At 45.3% G+C, this 17,866-nt stretch overlaps 2 protein-coding genes across 2 annotated transcripts in view; one reads left to right on the forward strand and one right to left on the reverse strand.

The window, feature by feature from the left end:
- The window catches only part of tgfbr2l (transforming growth factor beta receptor-like), a 26,239-nt gene extending 13,815 nt beyond the window's left edge, over positions 1 to 12,424 (reverse strand). The window contains exon 1 of the mRNA XM_071925336.2: positions 12,307 to 12,424. Within this exon, the coding sequence (XP_071781437.2) occupies positions 12,307 to 12,343 (37 nt within the window). The 5' untranslated portion in view covers positions 12,344 to 12,424. The remainder of the gene's footprint in view (positions 1 to 12,306) is intronic.
- A 2,440-nt stretch (positions 12,425 to 14,864) lies between these two features.
- The window catches only part of LOC139931745 (alpha-aspartyl dipeptidase), a 3,321-nt gene continuing 319 nt past the window's right edge, over positions 14,865 to 17,866 (forward strand). The window contains 5 exon segments of the mRNA XM_078286164.1: positions 14,865 to 15,167; positions 15,922 to 16,019; positions 16,186 to 16,260; positions 17,153 to 17,232; positions 17,584 to 17,757. Of these exon segments, the coding sequence (XP_078142290.1) occupies positions 15,073 to 15,167; positions 15,922 to 16,019; positions 16,186 to 16,260; positions 17,153 to 17,232; positions 17,584 to 17,757 (522 nt within the window). The 5' untranslated portion in view covers positions 14,865 to 15,072.

A 17,866-nucleotide genomic window follows, 5' to 3' on the forward strand; every position in this document is an offset into this window, starting at 1 on the left:
CCTCGCCGCTCTTCTCCTCCCTCGCCACTCTTCTCCTCCCTCGCCGCTCTCCTCCTCCCTCGCCGCTCTCCTCCTCCCTCGCCGTCGTTCTTCTCCTCCCTCGCCGCTCTCCTCCTCCCTCGCCGCTCTCCTCCTCCCTCGCCGCTCTTCTCTTCCCTCGCCGCTCTTCTCCTCCCTCGCCGCTCTTCTCCTCCCTCGCCGCTCTTCTCCTCCCTCGCCGCTCTCCTCCTCCCTCGCCGCTCTCCTCCTCCCTCGCCGTCGTTCTTCTCCTCCCTCGCCGCTCTCCTCCTCCCTCGCCGCTCTTCTCCTCCCTCGCCGCCGCTCTTCTCCTCCCTCGCCGCTCTCCTCCTCCCTCGCCGCTCTTCTCCTCCCTCGCCGCTCTCCTCCTCCCTCGCCGCTCTTCTCCTCCCTCGCCGTTCTTCTCCTCCCTCGCCGCCGTTCTTCTCCTCCCTCGCCGCTCTTCTCCTCCCTCGCCGCTCTCCTCCTCCCTCGCCGCTCTCCTCTTCCCTCGCCGCTCTTCTCCTCCCTCGCCGCTCTCCTCCTCCCTCGCCGCTCTTCTCCTCCCTCGCCGCTCTCCTCCTCCCTCGCCGTTCTTCTCCTCCCTCGCCGCCGCTCTTCTCCTCCCTCGCCGCTCTCCTCCTCGCCGCTCTCCTCCTCGCCGCTCTTCTCCTCCCTCGCCGCTCTCCTCCTCCCTCGCCGCTCTTCTCCTCCCTCGCCGCTCCTCCCTCGCCGCTCTCCTCCTCCCTCGCCGCTCTCCTCCTCCCTTGCCGCTCTCCTCCTCCCTCGCCGCCGCTCTTCTCCTCCCTCGCCGCTCCTCCCTCGCCGCTCTCCTCCTCCCTCGCCGTCGTTCTTCTCCTCCCTCGCCGCTCTCCTCCTCCCTCGCCGCTCTTCTCCTCCCTCGCCGCCGCTCTTCTCCTCCCTCGCTGCTCTTCTCCTCCCTCGCCGCTCTTCTCCTCCCTCGCCACCGCTCTTCTCCTCCCTCGCCGCTCTCCTCCTCCCTCGCCGCTCTTCTCTTCCCTCGCCGCTCTTCTCCTCCCTCGCCGCTCTTCTCCTCCCTCGCCGCTCTTCTCCTCCCTCGCCGCTCTCCTCCTCCCTCGCCGCTCTCCTCCTCCCTCGCTGCTCTTCTCCTCCCTCGCCGCTCTCCTCCTCCCTCGCCGCTCTCCTCCTCCCTCGCCGTCGTTCTTCTCCTCCCTCGCCGCTCTCCTCCTCCCTCGCCGCTCTTCTCCTCCCTCGCGCCGCTCTTCTCCTCCCTCGCCGCTCTCCTCCTCCCTCGCCGCTCTTCTCCTCCCTCGCCGCTCTCCTCCTCCCTCGCCGCTCTTCTCCTCCCTCGCCGTTCTTCTCCTCCCTCGCCGCCGTTCTTCTCCTCCCTCGCCGCTCTTCTCCTCCCTCGCCGCTCTTCTCCTCCCTCGCCGTTCTTCTCCTCCCTCGCCGCCGCTCTTCTCCTCCCTCGCCGCTCTCCTCCTCGCCGCTCTCCTCCTCCCTCGCCGCTCTCCTCCTCCCTCGCCGCTCTCCTCCTCCCTCGCCGCTCTTCTCCTCCCTCGCCGCTCTTCTCCTCCCTCGCCGCTCTTCTCCTCCCTCGCCGCTCTTCTCCTCCCTCGCCGCCGCTCTTCTCCTCCCTCGCCGCTCTCCTCCTCCCTCGCCGCTCTCCTCGTCCCTCGCCGCCGTTCTTCTCCTCCCTCGCCGCTCTTCTCCTCCCTCGCCGCTCTTCTCCTCCCTCGCCGCTCTTCTCCTCCCTCGCCGCTCTTCTCCTCCCTCGCCACCGCTCTTCTCCTCCCTCGCCGCTCTTCTCCTCCCTCGCCGCTCTCCTCCTCCCTCGCCGCTCTTCTCCTCCCTCGCCGCTCTTCTCCTCCCTCACCGCTCTTCTCCTCCCTCGCCGCCGCTCTTCTCCTCCCTCGCCGCTCTGCTCCTCCCTCGCCGCCGCTCTTCTCCTCCCTCGCCGCTCTTCTCCTCCCTCGCCGCTCTTCTCCTCCCTCGCCGCCGCTCTTCTCCTCCCTCGCCGCTCTCCTCCTCCCTCGCCGCTCTCCTCGTCCCTCGCCGCCGTTCTTCTCCTCCCTCGCCGCTCTTCTCCTCCCTCGCCGCTCTTCTCCTCCCTCGCCGCTCTTCTCCTCCCTCGCCGCTCTCCTCCTCCCTCGCCGCTCTTCTCCTCCCTCGCCGCTCTCCTCCTCCCTCGCCGCTCTTCTTCTCCTCCCTCGCCGCTCTTCTCCTCCCTCGCCGCCGCTCTCCTCCTCCCTCGCCGCTCTTCTCCTCCCTCGCCGCCGCTCTTCTCCTCCCTCGCCGCTCTCCTGCTCCCTCGCCGCTCTTCTCCTCCCTCGCCGCCGCTCTTCTCCTCCCTCGCCGTTCTTCTCCTCCCTCGCCGCTCTCCTCGTCCCTCGCCGCCGTTCTTCTCCTCCCTCGCCGCTCTTCTCCTCCCTCGCCGCTCTTCTCCTCCCTCGCCGCTCTTCTCCTCCCTCGCCGTTCTTCTCCTCCCTCGCTGCTCTCCTCGTCCCTCGCCGCCGTTCTTCTCCTCCCTCGCCGCTCTCCTCGTCCCTCGCCGCCGTTCTTCTCCTCCCTCGCCGCTCTCCTCCTCCCTCGCCGCTCTCCTCCTCCCTCGCCGCTCTCCTCCTCCCTCGCCGCTCTCCTCGTCCCTCGCCGCCGTTCTTCTCCTCCCTCGCCGCTCTTCTCCTCCCTCGCCGCTCTTCTCCTCCCTCGCCGCTCTCCTCCTCCCTCGCTGCTCTTCTCTCCTCCTCCCTCGCCGCTCTCCTCCTCCCTCGCCGCCGTTCTTCTCCTCCCTCGCCGCTCTTCTCCTCCCTCGCCGCTCTTCTCCTCCCTCGCCGCTCTCCTCCTCCCTCGCTGCTCTTCTCTTCTCCTCCCTCGCCGCTCTCCTCCTCCCTCGCCGCTCTCCTCCTCCCTCGCCGCCGTTCTTCTCCTCCCTCGCCGCTCTTCTCCTCCCTCGCCGTTCTTCTCCTCCCTCGCCGCTCTCCTCCTCCCTCGCCGCTCTCCTCCTCCCATCCCTAAAAACATTCTCCTGCTGGAGGGATCGATGAAGCGAGCGAGTAAATTTGTTAACACTGGAAAAACGAAAACTTGAAATCGCTCGCCTTAATGTGATTTTTGTTGTGAAAGTTGAACAGAAAATATGAAATGGCCCTGTCAACTACATCACATTATTTGCTACAACTAAATTTATTAATTTCCTTGTGAAAAATTGGGCTCAATACAACGTTGCTGTTAGGAAGACGAGCATATAGAGCTCAACAGTGACCGCCCACTTTTGAACGGTCCGGCTCCAGGAAGTGAATTTCCCATTCAGTCCTCCATTGACGTTTCAGAAAATCCTTATATAAAGTTTTAAGTTTTAAGCCTGGAACCAAGCCAACCAACTATGAGATGAATCATGACCATAAAACATTTGATTTGGAGCAAAAAAAATTGGAAAACAGAAAAAAAGGCAAAGGGTTTTTTTTTGTGCCTTTTTTCCGTTTTCCAATTATTATTTGTTTTGCTCCGAATCAAATGTTTTGTTGAGCTCTATTCCAGTCAGACTCCAGCTGGGGACGACTACTTCGCACATGCTCATTTCGACGCCTTGCTTACAACAGGGTCTCCAAAATGATTTTGCAGGGGTTTTCATCTACCATCATGATTTGTCGCATCGGTCTGACATTAATCGCCTAAAAGGTGTTTTCTCAACTTTTTAGTTTTTACAGTGTAGTGAACTTGTTAAACTTGCTACCTGCCTCGTCACGTGTCGGTTAGCGGTTAGCTTAGCTGTTAGCCTTTATGCACGGCGCTTTGCAATGTTTGTCCTTGGCTGGCCTCCGTAGTGCAGTGGGCATAATGTTTTTGTGAGAGACAGGAGGGAGGAGGGAGATTTATTATTATAACACATTTACAAAGTGTTGCTGTTCCCGTCTTCCTCTGGAGGTCAGAACATTTTGCTTATTGCAGCTTTAAAGTGTGTGATGAAGATCATTCTGACCATGCTGAATGTTTTGCCTATCTTCTAGTTTCTTTTTGAACTTTTTTTGATCTTATTCCTGATAACTTTGGTACTTTGGATTGATTATTGCTTATTTATGACTCCAGACAACTTATTAGTTTCTTTCCTGCCATCAGTAGAGAATATTTAAACTGACCTGAATGAGTTGGGATAGAGAGGAACAGAGTGTGTTTAAAAAGCAACCTATTATCTCATGCCTAACAAAGAGCGAGTGTATCTGAAGCCTCTTATGAATGGGTACACACACACACACACACACACACACACACACATACACACACAGGCTTCTTGGAGCTGTCTTAAGACACTGGAGAGGAGAGAGACTGGCACAGAGAGAGAGAAAGTGTGTTTGTTTGTGTGTGTGTGTGCGTGTGTGTGTGTGTGTGGCGAGCATAATTGTGCTAATGAGGTCAGTGAGGTGATGGGGTGATGGCCTGATGACTCCCGCCTCATCGCTGAAATTACACACACACACACACACACACACACACACACACACACACAGTAGTAGGAAGTAGTGGCGCTGACTGGGAGAATCTGCAGTAAGTGTCCTTGAGGAAGAAGACTGTGGTTCGATGTTGTGTGTTGAACGCTCAAGTTGGGATGTCAGTGTTGCCATGACGATGAGTAAACCTTACATCGTTCACCTGAGACAGCTGTCATCATTTTGGCGCCATGGCAGCTGAAGAGCGGTCAGCGTTTTCTCTTCACTTAAAGGACGAGACGTTCTGCTTTGTGCAGCAGAGATCACTGCAACATAACTACCATGGTTTCTAATACATTACACTTTATGAACAACCTCGCAACAATATTTATTTATTGTTTAGTAGCTGGTTAAGTAGCTAACTAGCTGTTAATCGACTCCAATTCTATGCTATTTGGTTAGCAAGTACGTTAACTTGCTAACCAAATTGCGAATTGGAGTCAATCAATCAACTGCTATGCTATGTGGTTAGCAAGCTAATGCTAACTGTAGGCTACAAACAGTAAACCATGACTCTATATTATATAATATTATGGATTCCTCCATGTTGGATTTTTTCAACACAGCCAAAACAATTGTTTCTATTTGCCGGCTGCAAAAATTCACAGGTCAAAGTTCGCCAAAATTTGAACTCTGCGCAACCCGAAACAATTGTTTTTATTCGTCCTTCGGTAGAAAAAAGGAAAGAAAGGACAGAAAGAAAGACAAACTGACGCCTCGACGCCTCAATTCAGTCAAAACTGGAAGGATACGGAAACACGTTGAAGCAAAACCGGATGTGACGTCTTGTGTTCTTGTTGCTGTGCGCTCACACCGAAAGCGGCATGAGCTACAAAAGTGGCCGGCAGTCGTGACGAGAGGCGGCCGGCGCCGTGGCGGCAGCGAGCGTGATGCCAGCGAACAGAACGACGAGGTTGAGCTGAGCTGAACTTTATGCAAATTAGCAGCGTCGCGCTGAAGCAGCAACCAATTGCCGATAGGGATTTGATTTTCTCCCTGCTGTAACGTCTCGCTGTGTCCTGAAGTTCAGATCAGATATTTGTTCCATATTGACGAGGAGGAGAAACTGATAGTTGTCTCCGGTTTCCTGGAGCTTTAAGATCCATCGTTGTTTGTGTACCGAGAAAAGAACCAGGTCAGAAAGTGTTGTTTGGAAATATAGACGAGGTAGCGTTACGTTTTACTTGCTGAATAATCAGGGGAAGTTGTTAATTTGATAATGCGTGTCACAGTTTATTTGTTTATTTGTTTATTTATTTACTTATTTATAAGGACAACACACATTAATCAACATTTCTTTAAATATGCCAGTGTTAGCCAGCTGGCTAATTCTCAACTGCAGTCCTTTTGGCGAGATGTTTTAAATCCTATAAAGTGATAAAACTTTCACGACCGGCCTGCTGAACAGCTCGACTACAAACTTGATATTGGGCGGGCGAAACCAAACTTGATATCTGCTCATGACGCTCTTGGTGTGAGCGCACGGTGACTCTGCACACCGCTGTCCGGTCATGTTGGCGAGTGAAACAGGATACAGTTTACTTCCTAGAAAAGATACTCTGTCATCCAGAGAAATCAGACAGCAGCAGCTGAGTGTGAGCTGCAGTCTGAACGCAGACGACTTGCAGAAAACAATCTGATTAAAGTTGCGAAAGCCTACGTTTCATTCTCTGCATGGGCGTGTTGGTGTTTCTAATGTGTGTGTGTGTGTGTGTGTGTGTGTGTGTGTGTGTGTGTGTGTGTGTGTAGGTGATTCATCCCAGTGTGTGTGCATCAAAATCGCATCTACCCCTAAAATAAGTTTGTGTGTGTGTATTTTTGTACATCAGTGTGTGCAGCCAATGGGTTTAATCTAAAAGTGTGTGTGTGTGTGTGTAGTATACAGTATGCAAATAATCGCTCTAGACTATATCTCTGCTCCCAATCAGGTCCTCATCCCCAGAGACTGAAGCCTGTTAGCAGCCATCATAACCCCCTTCTCTCTCTCTCTCTCTCTCTCTCTCTCTCTCTATTTCCTGTAGGGAGTTTCCACTTCAGATGACATCAACTGCATCCATAATACAGTGTTTTCTGTAAAGTATTTTGTAGATGGTTTGGTCATTTTGTTTCTTAAACGTTCACTGCAGGCTCTTTCTGGGATATTTCTATCATGATATATTTTTAATTGCAACAGAGGGATTTCAGGTGATGTAACACACCTTCTGGCGGCCATGTTGGAAGTCCTCAGCTCTGTGAGGAGCTGATTGTGTTTCTAAACGTCTGATTGATTTAGTGTTTAGATAATGTCAGCTTGTTAGCTAGCTAACCATAGTATCTGGTCAGCTAACATCACTGTCTTGTTGTTAACACATCTGATTAGCACACTAGCTAACGTATCTAGCAGCAGCTAGCATTAGCATGTTCACATTAACATCAGTGTGTTTGCCGGCTAGTTAGCTAGCTAACAGTTTGTTCAGGTTAACTGAGCTGACTCTTCTCAAGCTACAACTCAGAGTGTTTTGGAGTAGAGACTAGGGCTAAAGACAAGACAGTTTACTGTGTCACAGTAACCAAATCCACCTTATCACACTATTCACTTTTACTGAGAACGTTACTGAATGGATCTACAGCCACACCACAACAAGCTGACTCAGCTGCTCTCTGCTTCTAGCTGCTTGTACAGATTTAGACTTTATTAACTAACAGACTTCTACATGTTCCTCCATCATGAGACTCAGCTGGGAGCAGATTTGAGACACAACTGCAAAGCCTAATTTCAAGTGCCATGTTTTTTCAGGGCAAGCTGAGCAACAAGGACCGATGATGAATTTTCATTGTATTTACATTTTTCTGGTTGCGGTGGCAGTTTTCCAGCCATGGAGGCAACCGCAGCTAAATGAAGGCAAAGGAAACACTGTCGTCGGATGCATAAATACAGGAACAGTAGATTGAAATCCTTAAATCTGTGGTACAGCTCTGATCCTCTCATGTTTTGTAGTTCATGAGGGAAACACAGTTATGGAGCATTTCTGCCTTGTAACAGTCCAACATTTACCAAGTTCTGATGTGGAATAAACTGACTTTTTTGCCAAATGACATACTTGATCAAATCACTGCTTTACGAGCACAAAGGCACGATGGTGGTAACTGGAATCCTGACTCATGTTTCCACAGAAAGCTTTGAAAACATTGAAAACAGCTTTTTTTATAAACTTTTATTTATCCAGGAAGGGTTTCGCTAAACTCCGTGCTCTCTTTCTCTCTTTCAGCTCCACCCTGCTTCACAGTCACACACTTCAACACATTCACACTGGGAGCAGACCAGTAAAACCACACTCTTCTTACTGGTGAGCACTGAGCAGCTTCCTCGCAGCAGTTGTGGGTTAAATGCCTTGCTCAGGGGCATTTTGACGGCAGCTGCTGAGGGAGAGAGGGTTTGACTCGTTTTGACTCCCCCAGCCGGTTTGGGGATTTGAACCCGCGATCCTCCGGTCACAATCCATTTCTCGAACCTCGAGGCTGAAGTGCAGAGAAGTGCATGTGATGCCCAGTCCAGGTGGGAAAGTCTCAGGCAGGGAACTGAACCAGTAACACCAAGTTGTCCGTGAGCAAGGACACGACTCAGTTCTGCTCAGTTCTGCTCAGTAGAACTTCACCAGTGTCGGGGAAAGTTACTTTTGAAACAAACTAGTTACTTTACTTAGTTACTTGCCCTAAATAATTAGTTACTTTTACTAGAGTACTTTCACGTTACCCACTTAAAATCATGCCTTTAAAATACGTCTTCTGCTGATGTCATCACTAGGGCTGGGTATTGGTACTTGATACCTTTAAAGACGAGATGAAATGAAAAATGCCTTTTTAACCCTTTTAGATCACATCCCCGGTCATACTGTGCACCTATTTAACAATATATGCCAAAAAAAATACCAAAAATCAATTTCATTGTATTCTTATATCAAAATTCAATCATGTTTTCTTCCTGTAAAACAAAATATGCCGTGTGCTTACGTAAGCATGCCCGTAACTAATTTCAACCAATAATATCATGACATCCACCCATCAATCAATCTTCAACTTTTAGCGCACAGAGCTAAGAGGCTAAGATTCATTAGTTAGCTAGCTAGCAGCAGCACGGTACTTCGGTGTGTCTTCGGGTGTTATGACACACCCACTTTTCAACGTTCAAATCAAATTCCTCCCAACGTTATGTCCCGCCTGTCTTTCCTGTTTCACTCGGAAATACGTCACGATACGGAAGTTAGATACTCTCGAAATGCCGTTTCATCTCGACTTTAAGGTATCGACTGAAATAACCCAGTACCAAGTAGTATCGAAACTTCTCCAGTCAAACGATACCTGCATTCGATACTTTTGTACACAGATCTAGAAAAAAATGACTATTTGTATGGTTTTGCTCGCAGCCAATCACCACAAGCGTTCTTCGATTTACTTTTTTAAGTTCAGCGTGCCGAGATGCCACCAAAACGTAAAAAAAAGTTTCTTAGTACTCTATTGGTATCGGTATCACTTTAAGGGTACTGGTATTGGTACTGGTATCGTAATTTTTTAAACGATACCCAGCCCTAGTCATCACTAATATTATAGAAATCATCACTAACTTTTCCGGTGCCTGGCCTCTCTCCTCATTACTGTATAAATGTAATGTTAATTATTATAATGGTCATTATTATATTATATTATATTATATTGTATTGTATATAATGATGATAGTGATAGTATTATTATATTATTATCATATTATTTTATTATTGTTATTATAATGATATTGCTGTTACATCATATATTTATTATCACTATAACATTAACACTATGTCTTTTTCTTTCTCTCCGCCACACTCCTGTAATCTCTTATCATAACTCTTATCATATCATCACATACATCATCATAGCTGCTTTATGTTATTGTCTGTATGTCTGTCCATTATGTCTATCTTGTTTATCTTCTATGTCACTCTTTTGTTTTGTAATGCTATTTCACCAATAAATAAAAAAAAGAACTCATCACTAACAATCTGCTGTCTGAAGAAAACATCAGGGAGCTTCCAGTCAGACCAGAGGAAACTAACTGATCCGGTCTGGACTCAGGATAAACAGCAGACTGAGTCACAAGCTTTCAATTCAAATCTTCAGGTTTGATAGTGAAAGTTAAACTTAGTTAACAATAATGTTCGGACCCTTTTCTTCCATCAATTAAATTCTGAAAGCGAGTCGTAACCTCCAAGCCTCCACCGCCCCGCCAGCTGACTGCAGCCTGTAGTCTACTTTTAATAACATCATGCAGCGCAATACAAATTTATTTATTTATAACTAAACATTTAACCATTTGAAAGAAAAATAAAAGTAGCGAAATGTAAGTTAAGCGTTAAGTTACTCGTATGTTAGAAAAGATTAGAATAGAACATGTTAGAACAGAACAGATGATGGTAGATTGTGGTAGAATAAAATACAATAGAATAGATTATGTTAGAATAGATTGTTAGATTATGTTATAATAGAATAGATTATGTTAGATTATGTTAGAATAAAATAGATTTAACATAAAAAAGAAATCTGATTACTCTAACACGTTACATATCAATCAATCAATCTGCCACTTTGACGGGTTTCATGTGTGAGAGGGGCTATGGTGACACGGTAGAGTAATCAGATTACTTATTACACCCCCAACACTGAACTTCACCGATCCTTTCTGATAACACACACCCTGGTTCCTCTGCCTCGTCCCTACATGACATCACTACTAATAACTCCAGTGTATTTTGTTGGTGGTTTTTAGCTCCATTAAAGACAGTTATGTGAGTATGAAAAAAGGTCTGAAGACTCTCAGTGTACAGCAGAATATGTTTTAATGAGCCTGAGTAAAGAACTAAATTAGACTAAATTACTGATGTTCTGATGATTAGCTCTGGGTGTAAGACACTCTGCTGCATCCTGTTTAGCTCTATAGGAACAAGAAATCAAACGTTTCTATGTGGCACGATGGTGATTTTGTCGCGTTTTGTAATACAAATGAACTGTATCATTACAAAATGCAATAGATATCCATACATAATGTAGCGGCAGGGTGGGCTAGTGGTTTGAGAAACCATTCTTCAGTCCTGCTGAAGAGTCAGTGAGCAACACACTGAATCCCTACCAGCTCCAGACCCAGACCCAGACCCTGACCTCTGACCTCCCCGAAAAGACAAATCAATGAATGATTACATTATTATTACTGTAAATGTTCCCTGATGTTTATTAATCAATATTTTAAAAAATGTGATACACTATGCTCTATAAAACTACTATTTTTAGGAACAGGTGTTTAGTCAGGTATTAATTTAAATAGTATTACATCATTTTACCATCAAGCTGACAACAATGATGTAGCAGTAGGTATCAGATGAGGTACTGTCAGAAGTAAGGGTGCAGTGAAGGTCCATTTCTACCCAACGGTGCACTAGTGCTCCTTAAAGGATTAGTTCACCCCAAAATGAAAATGCTGTCTTTACCTCCTCCCCCTCATGTCGGTCAAAACACCGCCGAAGTCTGTATGTTCACATCCACGTCCATCCAGCTGTGCATTTTAAAGAGCCAGCACCCATTCACTAACCAGCACCCATCCACTAACCAGCACCCATTCACTAACCAGCACCCATTCACTAACCAGCACCCATTCACTTCAGCTGCCAGTTTGACACATAAAGAGACAAATCTGTACCTTTCCCAAACGTACATTTTGGTACCGAAGCTTCAAAGTACATTTCTTGTCACTTGTGGTACAGAGTTGCTCCTTTAGAGATACAGATATGGAACAAATATGGACCTTTCCTAAAAGTACAGTATTCAAGCCCTGATAGGATTTATGGGCATGGGGACAAGCATCTGTACCCTTTAAGGTCCACTCTTGTGCCTTGTTTTCTCCTCAGCTTGGAATGAATTTCTCCAAATAGATAATGAGGGGAAAAACACAATTATGGAGCAATTTTACAGAGTGACAGTCCAGCGTAAACACAAATCTGATGTGGAATAAACTTTAATGCGACCAAATCTCCACTTTAATGAGTGTAACAGAACTATAGAAAACTATGAAGCCGGTCTGAAGCCTTTCAGTGTGCGGTAGAAAACTTGCCATCAATTTGTAGTTAAGACTAATAATAATAAGATTAATGAACCTGGTTTTCAGAGTGAAACACTAAATATGCTGATTTGATCCTGAGCTGAAAAAGTGGAAAACCTCTGGAGTATCGGATTTAACGAACTATGGAGTCTTATAATATTCCAGTGCCAAAAGACTATCGGACTATAGAACAAACACATACAGTTATTCCACTTCTTCCAGCTCATTAGCTCGGTCAGAGTAACTCACAGTTTACTGCAGCCGAAACCTCCAGACAACAAACATGTCAAGCTGTGTATTTACACTCATCTAAAGCCTGAAGCAGACAACCAGACCTGTCAGTGTTACAGGAGTCTTGAGATTATAAGATCTGAATTTGAAGAAAAATTTGGGAGTAACAGCAGGCAAGAAAAAAAGAAAGAAAGAAAGACAAAAAGAAAGAAAGAAAGAAAAAGTGACATCTGTGTAGTCAGAAAGCCTCTAATCTAACTTTTCCCCACCAACTATTTTGATATTTTCACCCTCAAATCTATCAAGTGAGGTTTTCCACTGACAAATATCGACCAAAGCAGAAGTTTCATACCAAAATAAAGCACAGCACCCCCCCCACCCCCACCCACACACACACACACACACACACACACACACACACATCCCCCCTGTCCAGCCCAAACCAGCCCTCCTGTCCCAGCAGCGATGGAAAACAACCCGGAGGAAAGCCGAGAGAGCAGCGGGACTCACAGACAGTCAGCAGGAGGAAGATCCACCGCCGAGCCATAATCTGAGGCTAACAGACCCGACAGAAAGCGCTCGGTGTTCGGCCCCGGTGTCAGCAGCGCGCCGGCGGAGAGACGCTCATTTATGGAGAGAGAGAGAGGGAGAGAGAGAGAGAGAGAGAGAGAGAGAGAGGAGAGAGAGAAGCAGCTCCAGATGTTTTTCATCCAGATGTGACTTGGCTCCGCCCACAGCTGCTGCTCAACAGTCTGTTTCCACTGACGAGCCGAACCGAACCGGACCAGACCGAACCGGACCGGACCGAGCTGATTGGTTACTTTGTTTCTTTACTCTCTTATCTCTGTGACAAAATGTTGCTACTATTAACATTATGATTGTTATGATTATAGTTATGATTATGATGATTACTGTTGTTGTTGCTAGACAATACATAACTCATTAAATAGGAACAAATCATTAATTTAAAAAGCATTAATTTAAAAAGCAATTAAATAAATACGTAATTAAAGAATAAATAAATAAAATAATTTGTCATTATTTGTTAATATCCAGTTTGTTTCCACTGTTGTACCGAACCGAACCAGGCTGACCAGGTCTGGCTGGTTACTTTGTTTCTTTACTCTCTTATCATTATGTGACAAAATGTTATTGTTGCTGTTGTTACTAAACAATAAATACATGTATAAATACATACACACAGGAATAAGTAAGTAATTAAAGTAAATAAATAACAAATTAAAGAATAAATAAATAACTAAATAAATAATAAATAAATACAATAATTTGTCATTATTTGTCAGTTACAGCTGTCATGCCAAACCGAGCTGACCAGAGTTTACTTACTTTATTTCTTTATTCTCTTATCTATGTGAAAAATGTTCATAATATCACTGATTATGATTATGATGATGACGATTATTATTGCTGTTGTTACTGTAGAATAAATAAACAAATTAATAAATGAATATATGAATAAGTAAGTAAATAACAACAAAAATAATTTGCCATTATTTGTCTGTAACACTCTGTTTGTTTCCACTGTTTTGTTTTTTGTTTTGTTTTGTTTTCATTTCTCATCTTCCTCAAAATCATTTATTCCCCAACAGGAGTGAGTTAGCTATGAACTGCAATTATATTATTATTATTATTTATTTATTTTTTATTATGTGCCAACGTTCAATCTTATCATCTCATATTTTTATTATTAATATTAATTTCAGAGTTTACCCTCCTTTAAGCCCTCCAGTTAAAAACAATAATAATAATCAGAGGCATGGAGACTATGGCTGCTAACTGGCTTATTCCACCTCATTAGTTATAATAACATCAGTGATATGGGACTGCAGTGAAACACCAGCCACTGTCTGTCTGTCTGTCTGTAGACTCAGTCTCTCTCAGCCTCTCTGTCGGTTTCACTTTCTCGTTGTGCGTCAGTTGTCTGGTGTTAAACTGTCAGTTAAAGTTCCTGCTGCCAGCAGAACCTCTGAACCCTGCTGATATAAACCAGTTATTATTATTTAGTCAATGTGATAAATTATTAGTCTTATAGGTCACATTGGTCCTGATGCTCCTCTGGCGTGTGTGTGTGTGTGTGTGTGTGTGTGTGTGTGTGTGTGTGTGTGTGTGTGTGTTTAGACATGGCTTCCAATTAGATTTCTGGTGATTTTTGCTTGATCTCTGCTCTCCATTATAATGATAAAACCTACAAGATGAAGCTGAACCCTCCGCAGCGTCACACCGGCTGCTCGCGCTGCTTCAGTTAGAAACTAAAAGAGTCAAAACAAGCTTCTGTTGCTGCACGCTCACTTTTCTTCTTATTTCCCTCCGACTTCCTAACTATAATGTTAGGAAGTCGGAGCTTTCGAGGAACACTTGAGCGCAACATGAGTGTCTGTGTTGTTTTTTTCAATTAATAAAGTACAATAAGTCAGCATTATGCAAACAAGGCAAATTTTATTAATATAGAACATTTATACACAAGGCAAATTCAATGTGCTTCACATAAAATAAAAAACATACATAATAATGTCAGGTAAAATTACATTATCAACTCATAAAATGACATTAGAAAGAAAGAAAGAAAGAAAGAAAGAAAGAAAGAAAGAAAGAAAAAATAGGTAAGATAGTAATAAAACATAAATGAACTAAATTAATAAAATAAGTTATGCATAAATTAGAAAATTAAGACAAAGCAAAACTCAGTACGGAGATATAACGAGAGAGAGAAAAAAAAACCATAATAAATAAGTAAATAAAAGCCAGTAGAGCTGTGCTGCTCCCTGGCGGCCACACGCGCCACAGCTCAGCCTGCAGTCACGTGACCGATCAGCTGGTTTGGTTTGAAGACACAAAGCGGAACCAAAACACTAAAATCCAAATAAAGTGAACTGTGTAAGTGGAAGAAGTTTTATTAAACTAAACAAAAACTGCAGCTCAGCCTGGAAAAATGAACCCGGATCTACTGATGTGATAAAGTTGAATAGAATGACAGCTGAGTGTTTATTACTGCAGCACAGCGGCAGTGTTAACGAGAGATTGCAACAGGTAAGTTAGGCTTTAAACCGGTTTATTGATGGAAAGATTTCCTAATCGGTCCTATCTGATCTGTACTGATCCCCGTGCAGCAGCTCGACAGGCGGCTCACTGCTGAACTGTGAACTTCGACCTCTGGACTTCTTCTTGTTCTGCCTGCCTAATAAATGCAGAAGTGAAATCTGGGAGTTTGCAGTTTTTCTTCTTGTCCTCCTCCATCTGTCGTTCCTCTGTTCAGAGATGAAGAGAAGACTCCTGCTGGTCTCTAACTCCACTCTGCACGGCAGCGGATACCTGGAGCACTGCCAGCAGCACATCCAAGACTTCTTTGGAAAGTAAGTTCAGTTAGATTCTATTCATTCACTTTAATGGACTCTACTGACCTTAACTAGCGGAGGACAGGACGCGGTGGAATGCAGTGCAAAAGCCTAACTCCTATCCGCTTTTCTCTTCTATGGAAAGAACAGAATGCCAAAGTCCATTCAATATATTTGCAATGTAATGTTTCCTTGCTTATCGGCAAACGTACATATTTCATAGAACACAACTAAAGTCATTGTATGAATTCATTAGGGTCTTCTGATAAATTCGGCATACAAGTAATCCACCAAGCAGCATTTTTTGTTGAATATTTTTAATAAAATCTAAACTTTTAGAGTTAGTTCCCACTGCTCGCTCCCGCCCACCACGGTGCATTGCAGTGGAAGAAGACGGTGAGAATAACAGGTGACCGATTCTAAAAGTAGAGCTTTTATTGAAATAAGTGCTGCTTAGTGTATTGGATGTATGCCGAATTGAAGTGTGGCTCCTACTGATTAGTTAACCGTCCTAAGTCACGTACTACCAGGACTGCATGTCTGCCAATAAACAAGATAACATTAAATTGCCAGATTTTTTAATGGAGTTTGGCGTACATATGAGTCTATAGAAGTGAGAACGGCACATATGGGGACCAGGTAAAAGTGTACAGCCTCAATTGAATGACTATTGTATGAACTTTACTATGGCAAGCTTGGTGACTGTCTGCCTCTATTTTATTCTATTGTATTCTATTCTATTCTGTTATGTGTGTGTGTGTGTGTGTTTCAGAGATGTGAAGCGGGTGCTGTTTGTTCCCTACGCTCTCCATGACAGAGACGCCTACACCAAGACAGCCAGGAACAAGTTTAAACACTCTGGGTAGGTGTGTGTGTGTGTGTGTGTGTGTTATGTCATGCCCAGTAATAAAAACACCTCCTCTCTACATCAGACTTTGACTACGCTCCACATTACAGCCTCTGATCCCCTGCAGTTCAGATGTTGACTTCCAGTAGGAGTGACTCCATGTCTCATCTCGGTGTGTTTGTCCTGCAGGTTACGAGCTGGACAGCGTCCACGAGGCTTCAGACCCCGTCGCTGCTGTCAGGAAGGCAGAGGGGATTTTTATAGGTGAGACACAACCGGCCTGCTGGTTCAGTTCCACCTGCTGTAACTGATGGAGCTGTGAAGCTGTTTGGTCCACTGCTGACTTGAGACTTGACTTGACTTGGGTTCTGGTGACTTGGGACTTGACTCTGACTTGTACTTTGATGACTTGAAAAGGTTTCTAAAGTCTTGACTTGAGATCTTGTGTTTGTGTAAATGACTTAGATTGAAAGTGATGAGATTTGTTCCAGCGGACGACTGAATTTAAATTCTGTTTTCTGAATTTGTATGGAATGATTGAATTTATTGAAGTTGAAACTGATTCTAGAAATCAAACTCATGATGCTCTTACCAAGTTTTTATCCTATTAAAACCATATTGCATTGAAAGTCCTAGATATTTAGTTTTCTTTAAGATATTAAATTGATACTGGACTCTTGATTTGTTCTGACTTGACTTGCTGTTCTACATTTAGACTTGAGACTCGAGCAAAGTTGACTTGGTCACTCTGCAGGAAACAGAACTGAATTCCATGAAATTCCTCTTCTAAGAGAGTTTGTCTCGACTCTAAATATTATAAATCAAAATATTATGAATCAAATGAAAGTTCAACAAATCAAACATATTCAGTCATAATGTATGGATTACCATCACATGTTCTGCATCAAACACCAGCTGAAAGGTTCCTTTAATATTTTATGATATTCAGTATTGATCATATAAAACACGATGTGGAATCTCAGATATGTGGGAAGAAAAAACAACAAAAACATGGAATTTCACAGAATTTTACTGATTAAATTAAACTGCCTGAAATTCCAATTAAATTCCAACTCTGTTTCCTGTTGTTTTTTTCTATCTGTAATGTGTGTGTGTGTGTGTGTGTGTGTGTGTGTGTGTGTGTGTGTGTCTCCAGGAGGAGGAAACACTTTCCGGCTGCTGAAGAGTCTCTATGACAACAAGCTGCTGACAGAGATCAGGAGGAGAGTGCTGGAGGTACACACACACACACACACACACACACACACACACACACACACACACACACTCTAATAAGTTACAAAAGCTGCTATAATTACCAATATACATACACATTCACTTTCTTACTTTCTGTTTTCCTTCCCTCCTCTCTTTTCTTCCATACACCCTGTCTTCCTTCCTTCCCTCCCTCTTTCCTGCCCCCTTCCTTATACCCCCTTTCCTCCCTCCCTTCCTTCCCTCCCTTTCCTCCTCCCTTCATCTCTCCTTCCTCCCTTCCTTCCTTAATTCCTTATTCTCTCCTTTTCGTACACCCTCCCTCCTGCAACCCTTCCTAACACCCTCTCCCCCCCCCCCCCCCCCCCTCAGGATGGAGTCCCCTACATGGGTTCCAGTGCAGGAACCAACGTCTCCACGGTCAGCATCAGCACCACTAACGACATGCCCATCGTCTGTCCTCCGTCCTTCTCCGCCATCGGCCTCGTTCCCTTCAACATCAACCCTCACTACCTGGACCCAGACCCAGGCAGCAGGCACATGGGGGTGAGACCACACACACACACACACACACACACACACACACACACACACAGTCCACACTCTGTCTCTGATCGTCTTCTCTGTTCTGTGACTTTCAGTTCATGTGCAACTG

The sequence above is a fragment of the Centroberyx gerrardi genome, chromosome 10 (genome assembly GCF_048128805.1).
Source record: "Centroberyx gerrardi isolate f3 chromosome 10, fCenGer3.hap1.cur.20231027, whole genome shotgun sequence".
In the NCBI taxonomy this organism is placed as follows: Eukaryota; Metazoa; Chordata; class Actinopteri; order Beryciformes; family Berycidae; genus Centroberyx; species Centroberyx gerrardi.